This window comes from Erpetoichthys calabaricus, chromosome 17, assembly GCF_900747795.2.
Source record: "Erpetoichthys calabaricus chromosome 17, fErpCal1.3, whole genome shotgun sequence".
NCBI classification, from domain to species: Eukaryota; Metazoa; Chordata; class Cladistia; order Polypteriformes; family Polypteridae; genus Erpetoichthys; species Erpetoichthys calabaricus.
This window is the reverse complement of record NC_041410.2, coordinates 10,510,807-10,529,677: the sequence shown is the minus strand read 5'-3', so window position 1 is coordinate 10,529,677 and position 18,871 is coordinate 10,510,807. Positions and strand designations below refer to the sequence as shown.

The 18,871-nt window shown below is 42.9% G+C and overlaps 1 protein-coding gene across 1 annotated transcript in view; it reads right to left on the bottom strand.

Annotated features, from left to right (window-relative positions):
• Positions 1-3,377, bottom strand: part of stxbp2 (syntaxin binding protein 2) — an 80,249-nt gene extending 76,872 nt beyond the window's left edge. Inside the window, exon 1 of the mRNA XM_028823910.2 lies at positions 3,262-3,377. Within this exon, the coding sequence (XP_028679743.1) occupies positions 3,262-3,298 (37 nt within the window). The 5' untranslated portion in view covers positions 3,299-3,377. The remainder of the gene's footprint in view (positions 1-3,261) is intronic.
• Positions 3,378-18,871: the final 15,494 nt, after the last annotated feature.

The following is an 18,871-nucleotide window of genomic DNA, read 5'->3' as shown; positions in this document are numbered from 1 at the left end:
GATGAAACAGATGAATGGATAAGCTTTTGCAAATGAATACCACCCTAATTAATTAATTAAATGTACTTCTGCAACTACAGCAAAAGCAGGTTAAGTGACTCACTTACGGTCACATGTCACAACCAAGGTAAGGACTAAACAGACAACCCTGGGGATTTTAAATCCTTTGCCGTAGCCATTGGATGGCACTGCATCTGCACCCTAACAATGGCTCACATCACTGGTCCCAATAATATAAGACTTGTGGCGGAGTGGTGGCTCTGAGGCTTGGGATCTGCACTGGCAATTGGAAGGTTGCTGGTTCGAATCCCGTAAATGCCAATAGGGATTCTGCTCTGTTGGGCCCTTGAGCAAGACCCTTAACCTGCAATTGCTGAGCGCTTTGAGTAGTGAGAAAAACTCTATATACAGTGCATCCGGAAAGTATTCACAGCACATCACTTTTTCCACATTTTGTTATGTTACAGCCTTATTCCAAAATGGATTCAATTCATTTTTTTCCTCAGAATTCTACACACAACACCCCATAATGACAACGTGAAAAAAAGTTTACTTGAGGTTTTTGCAAATTTATTAAAAATAAAAAAACTGAGAAATCACATGTACATAAGTATTCACAGCCTTTGCCATGAAGCTCCAAATTGAGCTCAGGTGCATCCTGTTTCCCCTGATCATCCTTGAGATGTTTCTGCAGCTTCATTGGAGTCCACCTGTGGTAAATTCAGTTGACTGGACATGATTTGGAAACGCACACACCTGTCTATAGAAGGTCCCACAGCTGACAGTTCATGTCAGAGCACAAACCAAGCATGAAGTCAAAGGAATTGTCTGTAGACCTCCGAGACAGGATTGTCTCGAGGCACAAATCTGGGGAAGGTTACAGAAACATTTCTGCTGCTTTGAAGGTCCCAATGAGCACAGTGGCCTCCATCATCCGTAAGTAGAACAAGTTCGAAACCACCAGGACTCTTCCTAGAGCTGGCTGGCCATCTAAACTGAGCGATTGGGGGAGAAGGGCCTTAGTCAGGGAGGTGACCAAGAACCCGATGGTCACTCTATCAGAGCTCCAGAGGTCCTCTGTGGAGAGAGGAGAACCTTCCAGAAGGACAACCATCTCTGCAGCAATCCACCAATCAGGCCTGTATGGTAGAGTGGCCAGACGGAAGCCACTCCTTAGTAAAAGGCACATGGCAGCCCACCTGGAGTTTGCCAAAAGGCACCTGAAGGACTCTCAGACTATGAGAAAGAAAATTCTCTGGTCTGATGAGACAAAGATTGAACTCTTTGGTGTGAATGCCAGGCGTCATGTTTGGAGGAAACCAGGCACCGCTCATCACCAGGCCAATACCATCCCTACAGTGAAGCATGGTGGTGGCAGCATCATGCTGTGGGGATGTTTTTCAGCGGCAGGAACTGGGAGACTAGTCAGGATAAAGGGAAAGATGACTGCAGCAATGTACAGAGACATCCTGGATGAAAACCTGCTCCAGAGCGCTCTTGACCTCAGACTGGGGCGACGGTTCATCTTTCAGCAGGACAACGACCCTAAGCACACAGCCAAGATATCAAAGGAGAGGCTTCAGGACAACTCTGTGAATGTCCTTGAGTGGCCCAGCCAGAGCCCAGACTTGAATCCGACTGAACATCTCTGGAGAGATCTTAAAATGGCTGTGCACCGACGCTTCCCATCCAACCTGATGGAGCTTGAGAGGTGCTGCAAAGAGGAATCGGCGAAACTGGCCAAGGATAGGTGTGCCAAGCTTGTGGCATCATATTAAAAAAGACTTGAGGCTGTAATTGCTGCCAAAGGTGCATCGACAAAGTATTGAGCAAAGGCTGTGAATACTTATGGACATGGAATTTCTCAGTTTTTTTATTTTTAATAAATTTGCAAAAACCTCAAGTAAACTTTTTTCACGTTGTCATTATGGGGTGTTGTGTGTAGAATTCTGAGGAAAAAAATGAATTTAATCCATTTTGGAATAAGGCTGTAAAATAACAAAATGTGAAAAAAGTGATGCGCTGTGAATACTTTCCAGATGCACTGTAAATGCAAAGAATTATTATAATAATAAGTGCCAAAAACAATCCATAAATCAGAGGAGAGTCCCTGCTTTTCACTGGACTCTCCCATCTCCTGCATGCTCTTATTTGCCATAAATAAACGACTGACTGAACGTGCCTTGTTTATACTCAACAGAACTTAGCAAAGATATTTTGCGCTTTATACGTAAGGATGAATTTGCCTTCTGTTCTTGATTATTATTTTACAGATCTAGCTCCAGGGGGTCATAAGCCCCTTCCAATACTGTCAGGAATAGTGTTAACTGGATGGATTTTGGGGAGTTATCGCATGACGCCCCATCGTAGTATTTCGGATGCCCCCTTACCATTCTGGTCTGGAGCCGCTGAATTGAGGGTATACTTGCTTACATATGTACCCTGTGTTGGCTGGGATTGGCTCCAGCAGACCCCCGTGACCCTATAGTTAGGATATAGCGGGTTGGAAATAAATGGATGGATGGATGGATGTACGTATTCATTTAGAAATGTTATCAAAGCAAAAGCGTGGTGTCGATCCCAGGAATTGACAAGAAATTGAAGACTCTATGTCGTTGATTTGACATCTGCCTGCCCTTTCGCTAATGCAGAACCTGACTATTCGTTATCCATGAATTTACAGGAAGACGCGGAGTTCACGACACTTGAAAGTTGTAACAAACCTTAAAAAGTAAATCACGAATACAACCGATTTCTGACTACAAATCGACAGACTTAAAAGGAAAATAGTCGAACAAATAAAGGACGGTCTACATTAACGGCAGGAACTGTTCTGGTACAGACAGACCGGCTGTCAGAGGGGTGGCCGCCGCCTTGACTTCTGGACCTGCCGCCTTAAGCCAATCAGAGCCGCACTCCCGCAGCCAAACGCTGTCTTGCCAGAAGATTCTAGAACTTCCAAGCAACACATGTGTTCTATTTGCTCCCCTCTTTGAAATCGAAAATATGGAAGTGAAACCAATGAAGTGAAAACAGCTGCAGCGCGGTCATCCTCTAACGAAACTCCACCAACTGAATTTCTTCTGCTTCGCCCACCACGCCATGTTACATAAACCGATCTCCTGCACTCGACTGACGCTTAACTGTTTATCGATCGGTGCCCCCAACTTCCCCCTGTTCACCAAGTTCCTGACAATAATAGCAAACAATACCAAAATAACTTCAAGAAAACATATACGTGAATATATAAAACATGCTCACTCTCTCCAACAACAGCTTTCAACCCCGAACGCGCCATCTTGCAGCTTCACAGTTCCGGGTTTAATTAGGAAGAAAACAGCTGAGACGCGTAAAAAAAAAAAGCTGCAAGAGCCTGCCCATCCGGTCACATACCTGCCTGTCACTCATTTTTTAGGGGGCGGTAATTAGTGGCGGCAAAAAGCGCCCAATCGTTCGCTTACTAGTCTGTCAATCATATTTAGGGGGCGGGGTTATCATGGGGAAGAGTGCGGCCGGGTTGTGACAGGGCGGGGCAGTCGCACACCTTGCAGGTATGCGGGCTTAAACGTTAAAATGATCAAGATCTTTTTTTTAAGCGCTTTATTATTTTGATTTTTTTTAATCTAAGATTACAATGCAGTACTTGTAGTCCCCGCTCCAGGAGGTCATTTAACCGAACAAAGCCCTCCTAAATATCATGTCAAGCCACGCCCCAACCCACGCAGTCAGGTATACTGTTACTTGTTGAATGTTTGTGGCCCAACTTAGTGGTTTAAACGCCCCGCACCCTTACCATTTTGGGCTGGGGCAGCGGGTTGAGTATTTACCATATTGAAGCTGACTTTTGGGGCGGCACGGTGGCGCAGTGGGTAGCGCTGCTGCCTCGCAGTTGGGAGATCTGGGGACCTGGGTTCGATTCCCGGGTCCTCCCTGCGTGGAGTTTGCATGTTCTCCCCGTGTCTGCGTGGGTTTCCTCCATTCCAAAGACATGCAGGTTAAGTGGATTGGCGATTCTAAATTGGCCCTAGTGTGTGCTTGGTGTGTGGGTGTGTTTGTGTGTGTCCTGCGGTGGGTTGGCACCCTGCCCAGGATTGTTTCCTGCCTTGTGCCCTGTGTTAGCTGGGATTGGCTCCAGCAGTCCCCCGTGACCCTGTGTTCGGGTTCAGCGGGTTGGGAAATGGATGGATGGAAGCTGACTTTTCTGTTTAAGGGTGGTGTTCAGCCCGAGTTTATCCCGAACACAAGCCCCGGACGGAAGGCTTGTAATCATCAGTTACAGCCAAGCAAAGTAGCCAATCAGTTGGTTGTATACATACCTAAAAATGAAACTGCCAGTGTAGACCGGTTGTCTCGGAGGGATGGCCTCGGTCGTGACGTCTGCACCCAGTCAGAGACGCAGCGATCTTCGAGCTCCGTCGCTCCCCAAACAAAACGCCAAACGGTAACAACATAACACTGGAGCCGGAATGTTTTTAAAATTATAATTAAATTGGATCAGATTAGATAAACTTTATTAATCCCATAGGGAAATTCTAATGCATACAGCAGTATAAACATAAAAGACAAGGATGCAGACTCACAGAACAGATAATACAGCCAACCAATCAATCAATCGATCGATCAATAAATACATAACTAAAAATAAATATATCGAGTACATCAGGTGGAAGCATTGAATTGCCTGAGAGCACTGGGCGGAAAAGACCCCCCCAGAGACATTTCTTAGCACACCGTGGTGGAACGAGCCTGTGGCTAAATGTGCTCCATGAGAACGCCTCCTGGAGGGGATTTTTCACGGTGGCGTCCAATTTTGCCACCATCCTCTTTTCCACAACAGCGTCCAGTATGTCCAGGGTTAGTCCTGTGATGGAGCAGGCTTTTCTGATAGCTTTGTTCAGTCATTGGGCTTGTTTTGTGCTCAGATTGCCTTCCCAGAAGCACTTACTAATAGTGAAATGAAGTCATAAAGTGAAGCTCATGAATTGATCGGCGCAGAAACTCCCAATACCGCACACTGACGGAGAAATAACCGCATCTGTCCAAGCGGTAACATCGGTTATTAAAAGCTGTGATTGTGGACAAATTCACAACGACGTCGGGGAATAGAATTTAGGACGAGGTAGATGTGCATTAAGAGGAAGGAACCATCGGACTGGGAAACAGATGGATAGATGGTTTCTAATGCGCTGGTTAAACATTAAGATTTCATAGGAAAACTCCACCCATGGGTGGGTCAAGCCTCGTGCCCAGTGCTGCCGGAATAGGCTCCACTCTCCCTATAATTGTAACTGAAACTGAAAGTGGATGTAGCAGAGCCACAAGGCTTGGTGTCTCCCAGTGCGGGTAACCAAAGCCGGATTAAGACCCCACAGGCCCTTGGGAGACTTGATAAACTGAGCTCCTTAACAGAGAGTTGATCCGACTTTTTTATATTACCTTTGCATCAAATTTTATCATTTTATCTTTTAATGTATCTTTTGTATTCTATGTTTTTCTTCTATGTTACACCAGTAATATCAGGGCAAATTTCAAGAGTACCTGGCCACTAAAGTGAATTCTGATTCTGATTTAAACAATGTAGCCCGCAGACACCCGACCACTTAATGGTGCGCGATCCGACGCCCTTTCGCATGACGAAGAGTTCCTTTAAACATTAACAACGGCAAATCGGACGACACCAAATAATTAAAAATATAAGAACTCCTTGATGTCGTCCGTTTTACCGGATGTTTCATTTTTAATCAATCAAGGTTGACAAACTGGGGAGTTTACTCGTTTTCTGTCGTAATTTCTACACAGCATGGAGACACCTCATGCAGAGGAGGCGTTTCTCCGTCTGCGTGCCCTCAGCTGAATCCGGCAGAAGTTTCACCACGGGCTCAAGGAGTAGTCTGACATACTCGTGAGATTAAAGTGACGGTTTCTCGAGGGCGTAGAAACTTTGACAGTCGTCGCGTGCCGGTATCATCAAATGCAGCACCACTTTTAACCTATAGATGTCGCTAGTGACAATACAATCGTAAAAAACAGCCAACCTTCACAAGTCACAAATGTCTTTATTTCGTGTCCGTGAATTTAACAAAAGATCCCGTTTGTACTGTTTTTAGCCATCCCACTTTGATTTGACGTACATTTTTATAAAGCAAATAACTCCCCAGAACGAATTTAGCCTAAATCTAACAGAATATTTTTTGAAAACAATATATAAAAATAATATTTCTATAACAATTTTTAATTGTTGTAATGTAACCCCTTGAACTGTATCCGTTATGTAGCATGCCATTTAAATCATGGCTAAAGACATCTATCTATCTATCTATTATGTATAACTATATAGTGCCTTTCCCATCTATCTATCTATCTATCTATCTATCTATCTATCTATCTATCTATCTATCTATCTATCTATCTATCTATCTATCTATCATATAGTGCCTTTCTCATCTATCTATCTATCTATCTATCTATCTATTATGTATAACTATATAGTGCCTTTCCCATCTATCTATCTATCTATCTATCTATCTATCTATCTATCTATCTATCTATCTATCTATCTATCTATCATATAGTGCCTTTCATATCTATCTATCTATCATATAGTGCCTTTCATATCTATCTATCTATCTATCTATCTATCTATCTATCTATCTATCTATCTATCTATCTATCATATAGTGCCTTTCATATCTATCTATCTATCTGTCATATAGTGCCTTTCCCATCTATCTATCTATCTATCTATCTATCTATCTATCTATCTATCTATCTATCTATCTATTATGTATAACTATATAGTGCCTTTCCCATCTATCTATCTATCTATCTATCTATCTATCTATCTATCTATCTATCTATCTATCTATCTATCATATAGTGCCTTTCATATCTATCTATCTATCATATAGTGCCTTTCATATCTATCTATCTATCTATCTATCTATCTATCTATCTATCTATCATATAGTGCCTTTCATATCTATCTATCTATCTGTCATATAGTGCCTTTCCCATCTATCTATCTATCTATCTATCTATCTATCTATCTATCTATCTATCTATCTGTCTATCATATAGTGCCTTTCTCATCTATCTATCTATCTATTATGTATAACTATATAGTGCCTTTCCCATCTATCTATCTATCTATCTATCTATCTATCTATCTATCTATCTATCTATCTATCTATCATATAGTGCCTTTAATATCTATCTATCTATCTATCTATCTATCTATCAATCATATAGTGCCTTTCATATCTATCTATCTATCTATCTGTCATATAGTGTCTTTCATATCTATCTATCTATCTATCTATCTATCTATCTATCTATCTATCTATCTATCTATCTATCTATCTATCTATCTGTCATATAGTGCCTTTCATATCTATCTATCTATCTATCTATCTATCTATCTATCTATCTATCTATCTATCTATCTATCATATAGTGTCTTTCATATCTATCTATCTATCTATCTATCTATCTATCTATCTATCTATCTATCTATCTATCTATCTATCATATAGTGCCTTTCATATCTATCTATCTATCTATCTGTCATATAGTGTCTTTCATATCTATCTATCTATCTATCTATCTATCTATCTATCTATCTATCTATCTATCTATCTATCTATCTATCTGTCATATAGTGCCTTTCATATCTATCTATCTATCTATCTATCTATCTATCTATCTATCTATCTATCTATCTATCTATCTATCTATCTATCATGTACTGTCTTTTACATTTATCATATAGCACCTTTCACATCTCTCTATCTGTCCTGCAGAGGTGTGACACAACATCTGAAATTCCCGAATGACCCCCCCCCAGACCCCCAGAGTCATTCTGGGGTCGTTCACTGTCCGTGTGCAGCTTATTCTCAGAGTTTGTTGGTTTTCATCAAGAAGACAGCCATCTTGGCCTAATGGGCCCAGTATGAGTTAGTGTGCCCTGTGGTGGACTGCCACCCCCTCTAAGGTGGGTTTCTGCCATGTGCTCAGCTGTGACAAGATTGATTTCTTCTCCAGGACCAAAGATTCAGTAATGGATGGAAGGATGACCAATAATAAAAATAAATGCAATCCATTATAACAGGGGTCTGGAAATTCGGTCCTGGAGGGCCGTAGTGGCTGCAGGTTTTTGCTCCAAGCTGATTGCTTAATCGCCAGCCAATCCTGGCCAATGACGGGTCTTGTTTAATTTTATGGCTACTTTATTGTTCTCATTCTGCCGCGTCACATCATTCTTATATCGTTGATTTTTTTCCTTTCCATGCAAGATTATCATCCAAATGATTTTGTAGCCTGAGTAGCATGAGTAATTCTCAGTTGTTCATATTTTTCTCTTTCATATATTTTATTAAACCACATGGTTCACAATGAGTACACACTGGTGTAAAGATGGAGTCCTACTGGTTTCCTTGTTATTTTCATCTTATTGCTAAGGAGGGGCAGTTTAAATCGTTGAGTGCAGCTGTTTAAGACTAAAGTAAGCAATTCAGGGTGGGGAATCTTTAAAAGCGAGACCACTAAAATCCATCCATCTTCAAAACCGCTCATCTTGAGAAGTGTCCTGGGACGGCTGGGGCCGATCCCTGCAAGCATTGAGCACAAGACAGGGGCAACTAAAACACACATTGGGGACCAATGTAGCATCACCAGTTCACCTAACCTGCATGTCTTTGGACTGTGGGAGAAAACCCAACATGGACACAGGGAGACCATGCAAACTCCACACATTGAGCACAAACTTCACTCTCCTAACTACTGTGCCACCATGACGCCCACAACTGAAAAGACGCTTACAGGTGCTGCTTGAGCAATAAGTGCCGCAACCCTAATTATTAACTTCTCATTAAGAAATTTAGTTGGAACAAACTCCTGCAGCCCTGCGGTGGGCTGACGCCCTGCCCGGTGTTTGTTTCCTGCCTTGCGCCCTGTGTTGGCTGGGATTGGCTCCAGCAGACCCCCGTAACCCTGTAGTTAGGATATAGCGGGTTGGATAATAAATGGATGGAAACTCCTGCAGCCACTGCGGCCCTCCAAGACTGACTTTACAGACCCCTACATTGTAACATTGTCTGTAAGAAAGTATTTTTAAACAAAGATTAAAGTACGGTGGTCCTGAAGGGCAGGGCGCAAACAAAAAAAAGTAACAGCCTTTGTATTTTTAGCAAGTAATTATTGCAGCTGCGTGACTTTGTTCAGGTGACATTATCATCATCAAGCCTCAGTGGAAAAGGTTAACATGTTTTGTTGCAAGGTTGGATTTTTTCACATATGAATACACTTTCAGTATTTTTGTATAAACTGTAGCTGATGACACTGGAGGGGTCTCTCCAAACCATTTACATTGCATACATTTAAGTAAGACACCACATCTGTCACCATAAACCCTTACTGTCTGTGTAACAACGTCTTTCAAGTAATTTGAGTTGCTTGGCTACCCACAGGGGGTGCTATGGGCTGATAAATCGCTGCCTAAGTTATAAGTTCAGGGTGGCGCACGAAAAACCAAACTGCCTCCGACCGGCTGGCTCGAGCTTCCGATATTATACAGGCGGGTGCCGCCGCGATCGCGGAGCCTCGTTGTCGCGACGGGGTCAGCAGCCCCAACTGTGCATTAGTAAGGAAGCTGTGAGCCAGTGGGTACAGACGTGCGTGAAGGAGATCCGGCAGATGTATTCTCTGCAACAGAGGACTGCAATAGTGGAGGCGTATGTGTCTACCGGTTCATTTAAGGAAGTGTGAGACATTTTCGCACAGAAGTTTGCTGGCGTGAGGCGGCACGGTGGCGCAGTAGGTAGCGCTGCTGCAGCGCAGTTAGGAAACCCGGGTGGAGTTTGCATGTTCTTCCCCGTGTCTGCGTGGGTTTCCTCCCACAGTCCAAAGACATGGGTACATTGGCGATTCTAAATTGTCCATAGTGTGTGTGTGGGTGTGTGCACGCGCCCTGCGGTGGGCTGGAGCCCTGTGTTGGCTGGGATTGGCACCAGCAGACCCCCGTGACCCTGTGTTGGGATATAGCGAGTTGGATAATGGATGGATGGCCATCCTCCCGTCCATTACTGAATCTTTGGTCCTGGAGAAGGAATCAATTTTGTCACAGCTGAGCACATGGTGGAAACCTACCAGCAGGGTGCAGTATTCACGAGTTGGTGAAGAAGTAACGTAAGACTTGGTCAGCAAAAAGAATCGGGCCCCGTCCGTTCGTCCACCCGCGGTCATAGATATTCAGGAATGGATGACCAGAAGCCCTAGGAAATCGACACGTAAATTGGCACAATTGCACTCGCTACAAATGAAGCCGTACAGAATGACTTGTGTCCAAGATCCGAAGGACGACGACGACAAAGAAAAACGTGTATTTTATTGCACGTGGGCTCCTTCGAACAATTGCAATTGTATTTTTTGTATTGCATCGTGTACGGGCTAAGAAACCTAACCCAGACACAGGGGATGCACAAACCGGTGTGTTTCTTTGTGCCGGTGTTCCCAAGCCCGGATAAATGGGGAGGGTTACGTCAGGAAGGGCATCTAGTGTAAATTTGTTGCCAAATCAATATGCGGATCCGCTGTGCCAACCCCAAACGGGAGCTGCCGAAAGAAGAAGAAGACGGGCTAAGAAACGTACGTCGACGTTGGGGTCGGAGATGGTTCGGTTTTTCGTGCGCACTACAGTCCGAGTCCCCCTGTCAGAGCTCAAGTGTCCGCCTTCTCTGCTGAAAGTCTACGCTTAACAGCTGATCTGTGGGCACCGTCGGTCTGCCAGGGGTGGGCAAAGTCATTCCTGGAGGGCCGCAGTGGCTGCAGGTTTTTGTTCCAACCCAATTGCTTAATAAGAAGCACTTATTGCTCTAGAAACACTTCTGCTTCATTTTAGTTGTCTCCCTCATTAAGATTATGAACCCTTATTGGTTATTTAAGTCTTAAACAGCTGCATTCTCAGTTTTTAATTGCTCCTTATTAGCAATAAGATGCAAATGACAAAAGAAACCAGCAGTTCTCCATTTTGCTTGTTACCCTTTACACCTGTGTGTATTTATCGTGCACTATTTGGTTTAATTAAATACTTGGAAGGAAAGAGAAGAGAAAAAAGTGAAGGACTGAGAATTACCTCTCCGTTTTACACTTCAAAGTATTTGGATGATATCCTTAGAATGGAAAAAAAAATCTAGGATATGAGAATGACTTGACATCGCAGAGTTAAAGCACAAACAAGCCATGAAATGAAATTATTGGCAAGGATTGTTTTCTAATTAAGCAACTGGGTTGGTTTAAAGGCCAACATCTATCTTCAAATCTCCGACGCTAGTTTAATGTTATATATTCACCAGCAAAATCAAACACTCCAGAGATATTACTATCATTAGACGCAGAAAAGGCATTTGACATGATCGAATGGAGTTACCTTTTCACTGCATTGGAGAAATTTGGGTTTGGCCCGAATATTTGTGCTTGGATTAAACTACTGTATACCAGTCCAGAAGCTTCAGTTTGTATTAATAAAATTTGCTCAGACTACTTTAAACTAGAACATGGTACCAGACAAGGATGTCCCTTGTCGCCACTGTTGTTTGCAATCGCTATTGAACCACTGGCGGTTCACTGCCGAAATTCTCATCAGATAAAGGGGATTGTCAGAGAAGGACTGGAACAGAAAATTTCTCTATATGCAGATGATATGGTCTTATATATATCAGACCCAGAAAACACTGTCCCTGCTGTTTTAACAGCACTAACAGAATTTCAAAAGATATCTGGTCTTAGAATTAATCTGAATAAAAGTATACTCTTTCCAGTGAACTCACAAGCATATAATATTAAATTAGACACCCTACCTTTTACCATAGCAGATCAGTTTAAATACCTAGGGGTAAATATCACAAGTAAACATAAAGCTCTTTATCAACAAAATTTTGGCGTCTGTATGGAAAAAATTAAGCAAGACTTGCATAGATGGTCAACCCTTCATCTCACTCTAGCCGGAAGAATTAACATTGTTAAGATGAATATCCTTCCTAAACTTCTCTTTTTATTTCAAAACATTTCAATATATATCAATAAATCGTTTTTTAAACAGTTAGATTCAATAATAACCTCATTCATTTGGAACTCAAAACACCCACGTATCCGAAGAGCGACCCTACAAAGACCTCAGGCAGAAGGTGGCATGGCTTTACCTAATTTTCAGTTTTATTACTGGGCAGTAAACATGCAAGTCATAAAAACCTGGACACAAATAAATGCACATACACAGGCTTGGTCTGCAATAGAAGTAAAATCCTGTAGTACTTCTTTATATTCCCTGCTCTGCTCTCCAATAAATGAAAGTTATCGCAAACATACTAATAACCCAATTGTGCTTTACTCACTCAGAATATGGAACCAAATTAGGAAGCATTTTAAGATGGAAAATCTTTTATCAGTGGCACCTCTGCAAGAGAACCACCTCTTTCAACCTTCGCAAGTATATCCAGTTTTAAATACCTGGAAAAGTTTTGGGATTAAAATGCTCAGAGATCTTTATATAGACAACATATTTACATCTTTTGAACAATTACGTTCAAAATTTAACCTCCCAGCTACACATTTCTTTTACTATCTTCAAATTAGAAATTTTGTTAAACAGAAATTGCCCGATTTCCCCCACCTTGCACCCTCCACAATGCTGGAAAAAACACTGCTCAATTCCGAGGAAACAAACACTATTTCCGCAATATATAAAATCTTATTAGAGTCCCTACCTTTCAAAGATCCAAGAGGACATTGGGAAGAAGATCTCTTAATCAATATATCAGAAAAGGAGTGGAAGGTAGCAAAGCAGAGAATTCACTCGAGTTCTATATGCGCAAAGCATAGAATTATTCAACTAAAAATTATATATCGAGCTCATCTGTCTCGCTTAAAACTGTCCAAAATGTTTCCAGGCCAGGATCCAACCTGCGAGCGCTGCAACCAAGCTCCTGCCTCACTGGGTCACATGTTCTGGGCCTGCACCAAACTAACATCATTTTGGACAAAAATTTTTAAGTGCCTCTCAGACAGCCTTAGTATCACAATCCCTCCTAACCCACTAACAGCTGTGTTTGGTGTCCTTCCAGATGGACTGGAATTGGAGAAGGACAAGCAAACGGTGATTGCATTCACTACACTCTTGGCACGCAGACTTATTTTGTTAAATTGGAAGAATCCTAATTCTCCTCTTATAAGTCAGTGGGAAACCGATGTTTTATATTATTTGAAATTGGAAAAAATCAAATTTTCAGTTAGAGGATCTGTACAAAATTTTTTCAAAACTTGGCAGGATTTAATCAATATTATTTTAGAATAAGAGAATTAACTATTATTGCATTTAACTCCCTTCTCCATCTCTTATTTATATAGATATTTACTTCTCCCCTTCTTTTGTCTAATGTTGCCTTATTAAAAAGCTTAAAGAAATTTTCCTTTAGCTAAGCTCTCCTTCTCAGGGGTGGGGTTTGATTTGTCTTCAAATTTGTTGGGTTATAAATTGATCTGTTTGTATGGAATGATTACAATGAAAATTAATAAAATAAAAATATTAAAAAAAAAAAAAAAAAAAGCAACTGGGTTGGAACAAAAACCCGCAGCCACTGCGGCCCTCCAGGAATGACTTTGCCCACCCCTTGTCTAGTCTGACGACCATCAGTTATTTGATTCTGCAATTCTATTATTATTATTTTACATTTCCATTTATTTGCTCGGCAAGGCGGTTTTATCCACAGTGACCTACAAAAGCGGTAAACATAATCGAGTAACATTAGGCCAGGACCTGCTTGTTCAGGAAGTGTAGTAGGACAGGTAACAAAAGGTGATGGTCACAACTGAAAAGATTTGCCATCATAGATTAACAATCAATAAAGCAATTAAACTTAATGTAACAACAAATCAACCAACAATATGAAAGCTCTTCCTTAAAGTAAGCGTTTCCAATGCCAAAATCACAGTTACAGTTATAAGTACAGCAATACTGTTGTCTCTGTTTCTTTCTCTCTTCAGCACCTCCGCTCCTCATAGCAAGTGTTGTCCTCCTCCTCCGTCTCCGGACTTGAGGCAGGTGGCTCCTCTTATGAGAACTTCTGGTGTCCCATAAACGTGGCCCGGGAGTATTTCCAGGTGAGGCTGGAGACCAACAAAACAACTCTCGCAAGTTCTCTCTGCACCTTTTGACGGTGCCCACGGGACCCAACAGAACTGAGACAAAGAGCTCCAGTTCCCATGATGCCCTGTGGGAATCTGGGACACTGCCGTAAACCCAAGGGGGCTGCCATCTAGCGTTCCGGGGGGAGTCAATGTCCTGTGCAAGCTGTCTCCCCATATCCTTTGAGGCTGAGGATGTCCCGAGGCCCGGGCACAGCCTGACCTGACACACACCACACTACGGACAGAGTACCATGTAACAAAGAGAAGGAGCACACTCCAACACATGAGGAGTCCTCCAGTTGAACCTGGAGCAACAACATTCAATTCCACTCAACATCAGGCATCCACCTTGAAGGCTTGGTATTGTAAAACTGTTTATTCATGTCAAGATAAATTAGAATTGTATATAGCCAGTGCAGAGCCAGTCTCTCGTGTGTTAGATGTCTGTCCATCTTGTCTGTCTTCTACGCTTAGCCATCTGCTCCAACTCAGTACAAGTCAGAGGAAATGATTTCAGGCCACCACCTGGACTGCTCATGTAGGGGAAGTAAGATTGAAACCTCACACTCACCCCACACCCTCTTGTTACACCCCAGAGGGGTCAGCCATGGGGCAAGGAAAAGGAAGTGAAAAATAATTTGATACCTCTTGTCATGAACTGCCATATTCTTTCATTTTTTATTGAAAACAAACTAAGTGCACAGTGACCCAGTATAGCGAACAAGCACCACGACTTTGGAGAGCCCACTGCCTAGTCCTCGCTCCAGGTTGAACACATTTATACACGGTGCTCCCTAGGGGGCACTGCAGATTCCCAAACACCTGACACAAAGCCTCGGACACAAGTTTAGCACTCATCAAAAGGATTTTTATTGTGGGAAACTCTTCCTTAAAGTAAGCGTTTCCAATGCCACAACCACAGTTACAATTATAAGTACAACAATACTGCTGTCTCTGCCTCTTTCTCTTCCTCTCTTCAGCATCTCCAGTCCTCACAGCAAGCGCTGTCCTCCTCCTCCTTCTGACACTGGCTCCTGGAGTTGAGGCAGGCAGCCATTTTTTTATGTGAAACCCAGGAGTAATTCCGGTGTCCCACAAATGTGGCCTGAGAGTTCTTCCAGGTTAGACTGGAACCCGACAAAACAGGACTCACAAGTTCTCTCTGTGCCCCCTGGCGGTGCCCACGGGACTCAACAGGACTGAGGCAAAGAACTCCCATTCCCATGATGCCCTGTGGGTACTGCTGCAACCCAAGGGGGCTGCCATCTCGCAATGAGGGGGAGACAATGACCTGTGTATGCTGTCTCCCCCTGTCCTTTGAGGCTGAGGGTGTCTCGGCCAGGCAAGGTTCCCATCCATCCTCCCAACACACATCTGAAAATCCACTCAGTTGTCTAAACTGTAGCATTAATTGCCTCCCTTCACTGGAACCAAGGGGCTGAGCCCAAACTCTGCCATCATCCCTCCTCCATCAGACTCTTCAGTAGTCACTAATGTAGCGTTCTCCTGGCACCTGCCAAAAAACTTTGTCCATCATACTGCCAGATAGTGAAGGGCCTTTCATTAGTCCAGAGAACACGTTTCCACTGTTCCAGAGTCCAATGGTGTGTTCTTTACACCCCTCCACCCAACACTTGGCATTGCACATGGCGATCTTAGGCTTGAGTGCAGCTGCTCGGCCATGGAAACCCACTTCATGAAGCTCCAGATGTTCAGTCCTTGAGCTCATGTTGCTTCCAGAGGCAGTTTGGAACTCTGCTGTGATTGGTGCCACACAGGTGGGCCGTTTTGATAGCCTACAGTACTCGGTGACCCCACCGAATCAAAAATTGAAATCTTTCCTTCATAGAAATATTCAGATCCTTAATTCAGCTCTTTGTAGAAGCCCCTTTGGCAGCAATTCCAGCTTTGACTTTTCTTAGGTTAAGTCTTTATAAGATTTACATGTCTGGTGTCAAATTGGTGGGTTCAGATTCATGCTTTATGTCTCCTTGGATCATTTTTGATTCTTTTATTTATATTGATTGTGCGCATCATTATTTATTTTTGATTTTTTCTGTGTACAGTATGTAAGATGACTTTGTGTTTTGTGGGTGGGCCACCCATCAGTCATCACCAGGAACTGGCCACTACCTTACAGATCCTTAGGGTCTTCCACAGGTCCTGGTAGTTCATTTATGAATAGATAGATAGATAGATAGATAGATAGATAGATAGATAGATAGATAGATAGATAGATAGATAGATAGATAGATAGATAGATAGATAGATAGATAGATAGATAGATAGATAGATAGATAGATACTTTATTAATCCCAAGGGGAAATTCCCATACTCCAGCAGCAGCATACTGATAAAGAACAATATTAAATTAAAGAGTGATAACAATGCAGGTATACAGACAGACAATAACTTTGTATAATGTTAATGTTTACCCCCCCAGGTGGAATTGAAGAGTCACATAGTGTGGGGGAGGAACGATCTCCTCAGTCTGTCAGTGGAGCAGGATGGTGACAGCAGTCTGTCTCTGAAGCTGCTCCTCTGTCTGGAGATGATCCTGTTCAGTAGATGCAGTGGATTCTCCATGATTGACAGGAGTCTGCTGAGCGCCCGTCGCTCTGCCACAGATGTTAAACTGTCCAGCTCCATGCCTACAATAGAGCCTGCCTTCCTCACCAGTTTGTCCAGTCGTGAGGCATCCTTCTTCTTTATGCTGCCTCCCCTTCACACCAAGGAGTGCTGCTTTTTGTGAATTTAATGTGATCTTCGACAATTCTTGGGATCCCATATTGGGATTTTCGGCCTTATTATTTTGTCAAATTATATTGTCTTCTTGCTCCATGGAGCTTATTGTTATTGAAGAAGACTATTTGTGAAGGATAAATCTCTCTATTATAAAAGGAAATCCTGAGACGAGACTTTCTCAGAGATAATTTCAACACCCACAAGAAATAATTTCAGGTCCCGCGAGATGAGACGTTTTGCTAAGAGATTTTGACAAGTAAGTCCCGCCCTCCTCTCAAACATTTACAGCCACGCCCACAGTCCAGTCACTTCTCATTCGTGTCGATGCTATTGTCAGACACAGTTCCTGCACTCTCAGCTCGAAGCGGAGTAGGAAATAAAAGAAAAAGAGTAGAAGACAAAGTAGAACGTTGTAAAGAGGTTCAAAAACGTTGGTACGATACACATGCAGAACAGGTTACAGATTATGAAAGTACTAAAATTCGAAAGTCTCAAAAAACTGATAGTAAAGATTGCATTAGCGCTAAGAAACGGAAATTATGACTTGGTGAAATAACGGAACAATGAAAAGAGTTCGAATGTATAGACATACAGTGCATCCAGAAAGTATTCACAGCGCTTCATCACTTTTTCCACATTTTGTTACGTTACAGCCTTATTCCAAAATGGATTCAATTCATTTTTTTCCTCAGAATTCTACACACAACACCCCATAATGACAACGTGAAAAAAGTTTACTCGAGGTTTTTGCAAATTTATTAAAAATAAAAAAACTGAGAAATCCCATGTCCATAAGTATTCACAGCCTTTGCTCAATACTTTGTCGATGCACCTTTGGCAGCAATTCCAGCCTCAAGTCTTGTTGAATATGATGCCACAAGCTTGGCACACCTATCCTTGGCCAGTTTCACCCATTCCTCTTTGCAGCACCTCTCAAGCTCCATCAGGTTGGATGGGAAGCGTCGGTGCACAGCCATTTTAAGATCTCTCCAGAGATGTTCAATCGGATTCAAGTCTGGACTCTGGCTGGGCCACTCAAGGACATTCACAGAGTTGTCCTGAAGCCACTCCTTTGATATCTTGGCTGTGTGCTTAGGGTCGTTGTCCTGCTGAAAGATGAACCGTCGCCCCAGTCTGAGGTCAAGAGCGCTCTGGAGCAGGTTTTCATCCAGGATTTCTCTGTACGTTGCTGCAGTCATCTTTCCCTTTATCCTGACTAGTCTCCCAGTTCCTGCTGCTGAAAAACATCCCCACAGCATGATGCTGCCACCACCATGCTTCACTGTAGGGATGGTATTGGCCTGGTGATGAGCGGTGCCTGGTTTCCTCCAAACATGACGCCTGGCATTCACACCAAAGAGTTTAATCTTTGTCCCATCAGACCAGAGAATTTTCTTTCTCATGGTCTGAGAGTCCTTCAGGTGCCTTTTGGCAAACTCCAGGCGGGCTGCCATGTGCCTTTTACTAAGGAGTGGCTTCCGTCTGGCCACTCTACCATACAGGCCTGATTGGTGGATTGCTGCAGAGATGGTTGTCCTTCTGGAAGGTTCTCCTCTCTCCACAGAGGACCTCTAGAGCTCTGACAGAGTGACCATCAGGTTCTTGGTCACCTCCCTGACTAAGGCCCGTCTCCCCCGATCGCTCAGTTTAGATGGCCGGCCAGCTCTAGGAAGAGTCCTGGTGGTTTCAAACTTCTTCCACTTACGGATGATGGAGGCCACTGTGCTCATTGGGACCTTCAAAGCAGCAGAAATTTTTCTGTAACCTTCCCCAGATTTGTGCCTCGAGACAATCCTGCCTCAGAGGTCTAGAGACAATTCCTTTGACTTCATACTTGGTTTGTGCTCTGACATGAACTGTCAACTGTGGGACCTTCTATAGACAGGTGTGTGCCTTTCCAAATCATGTCCAGTCAACTGAATTTACCACAGGTGGACTCCAATGAAGC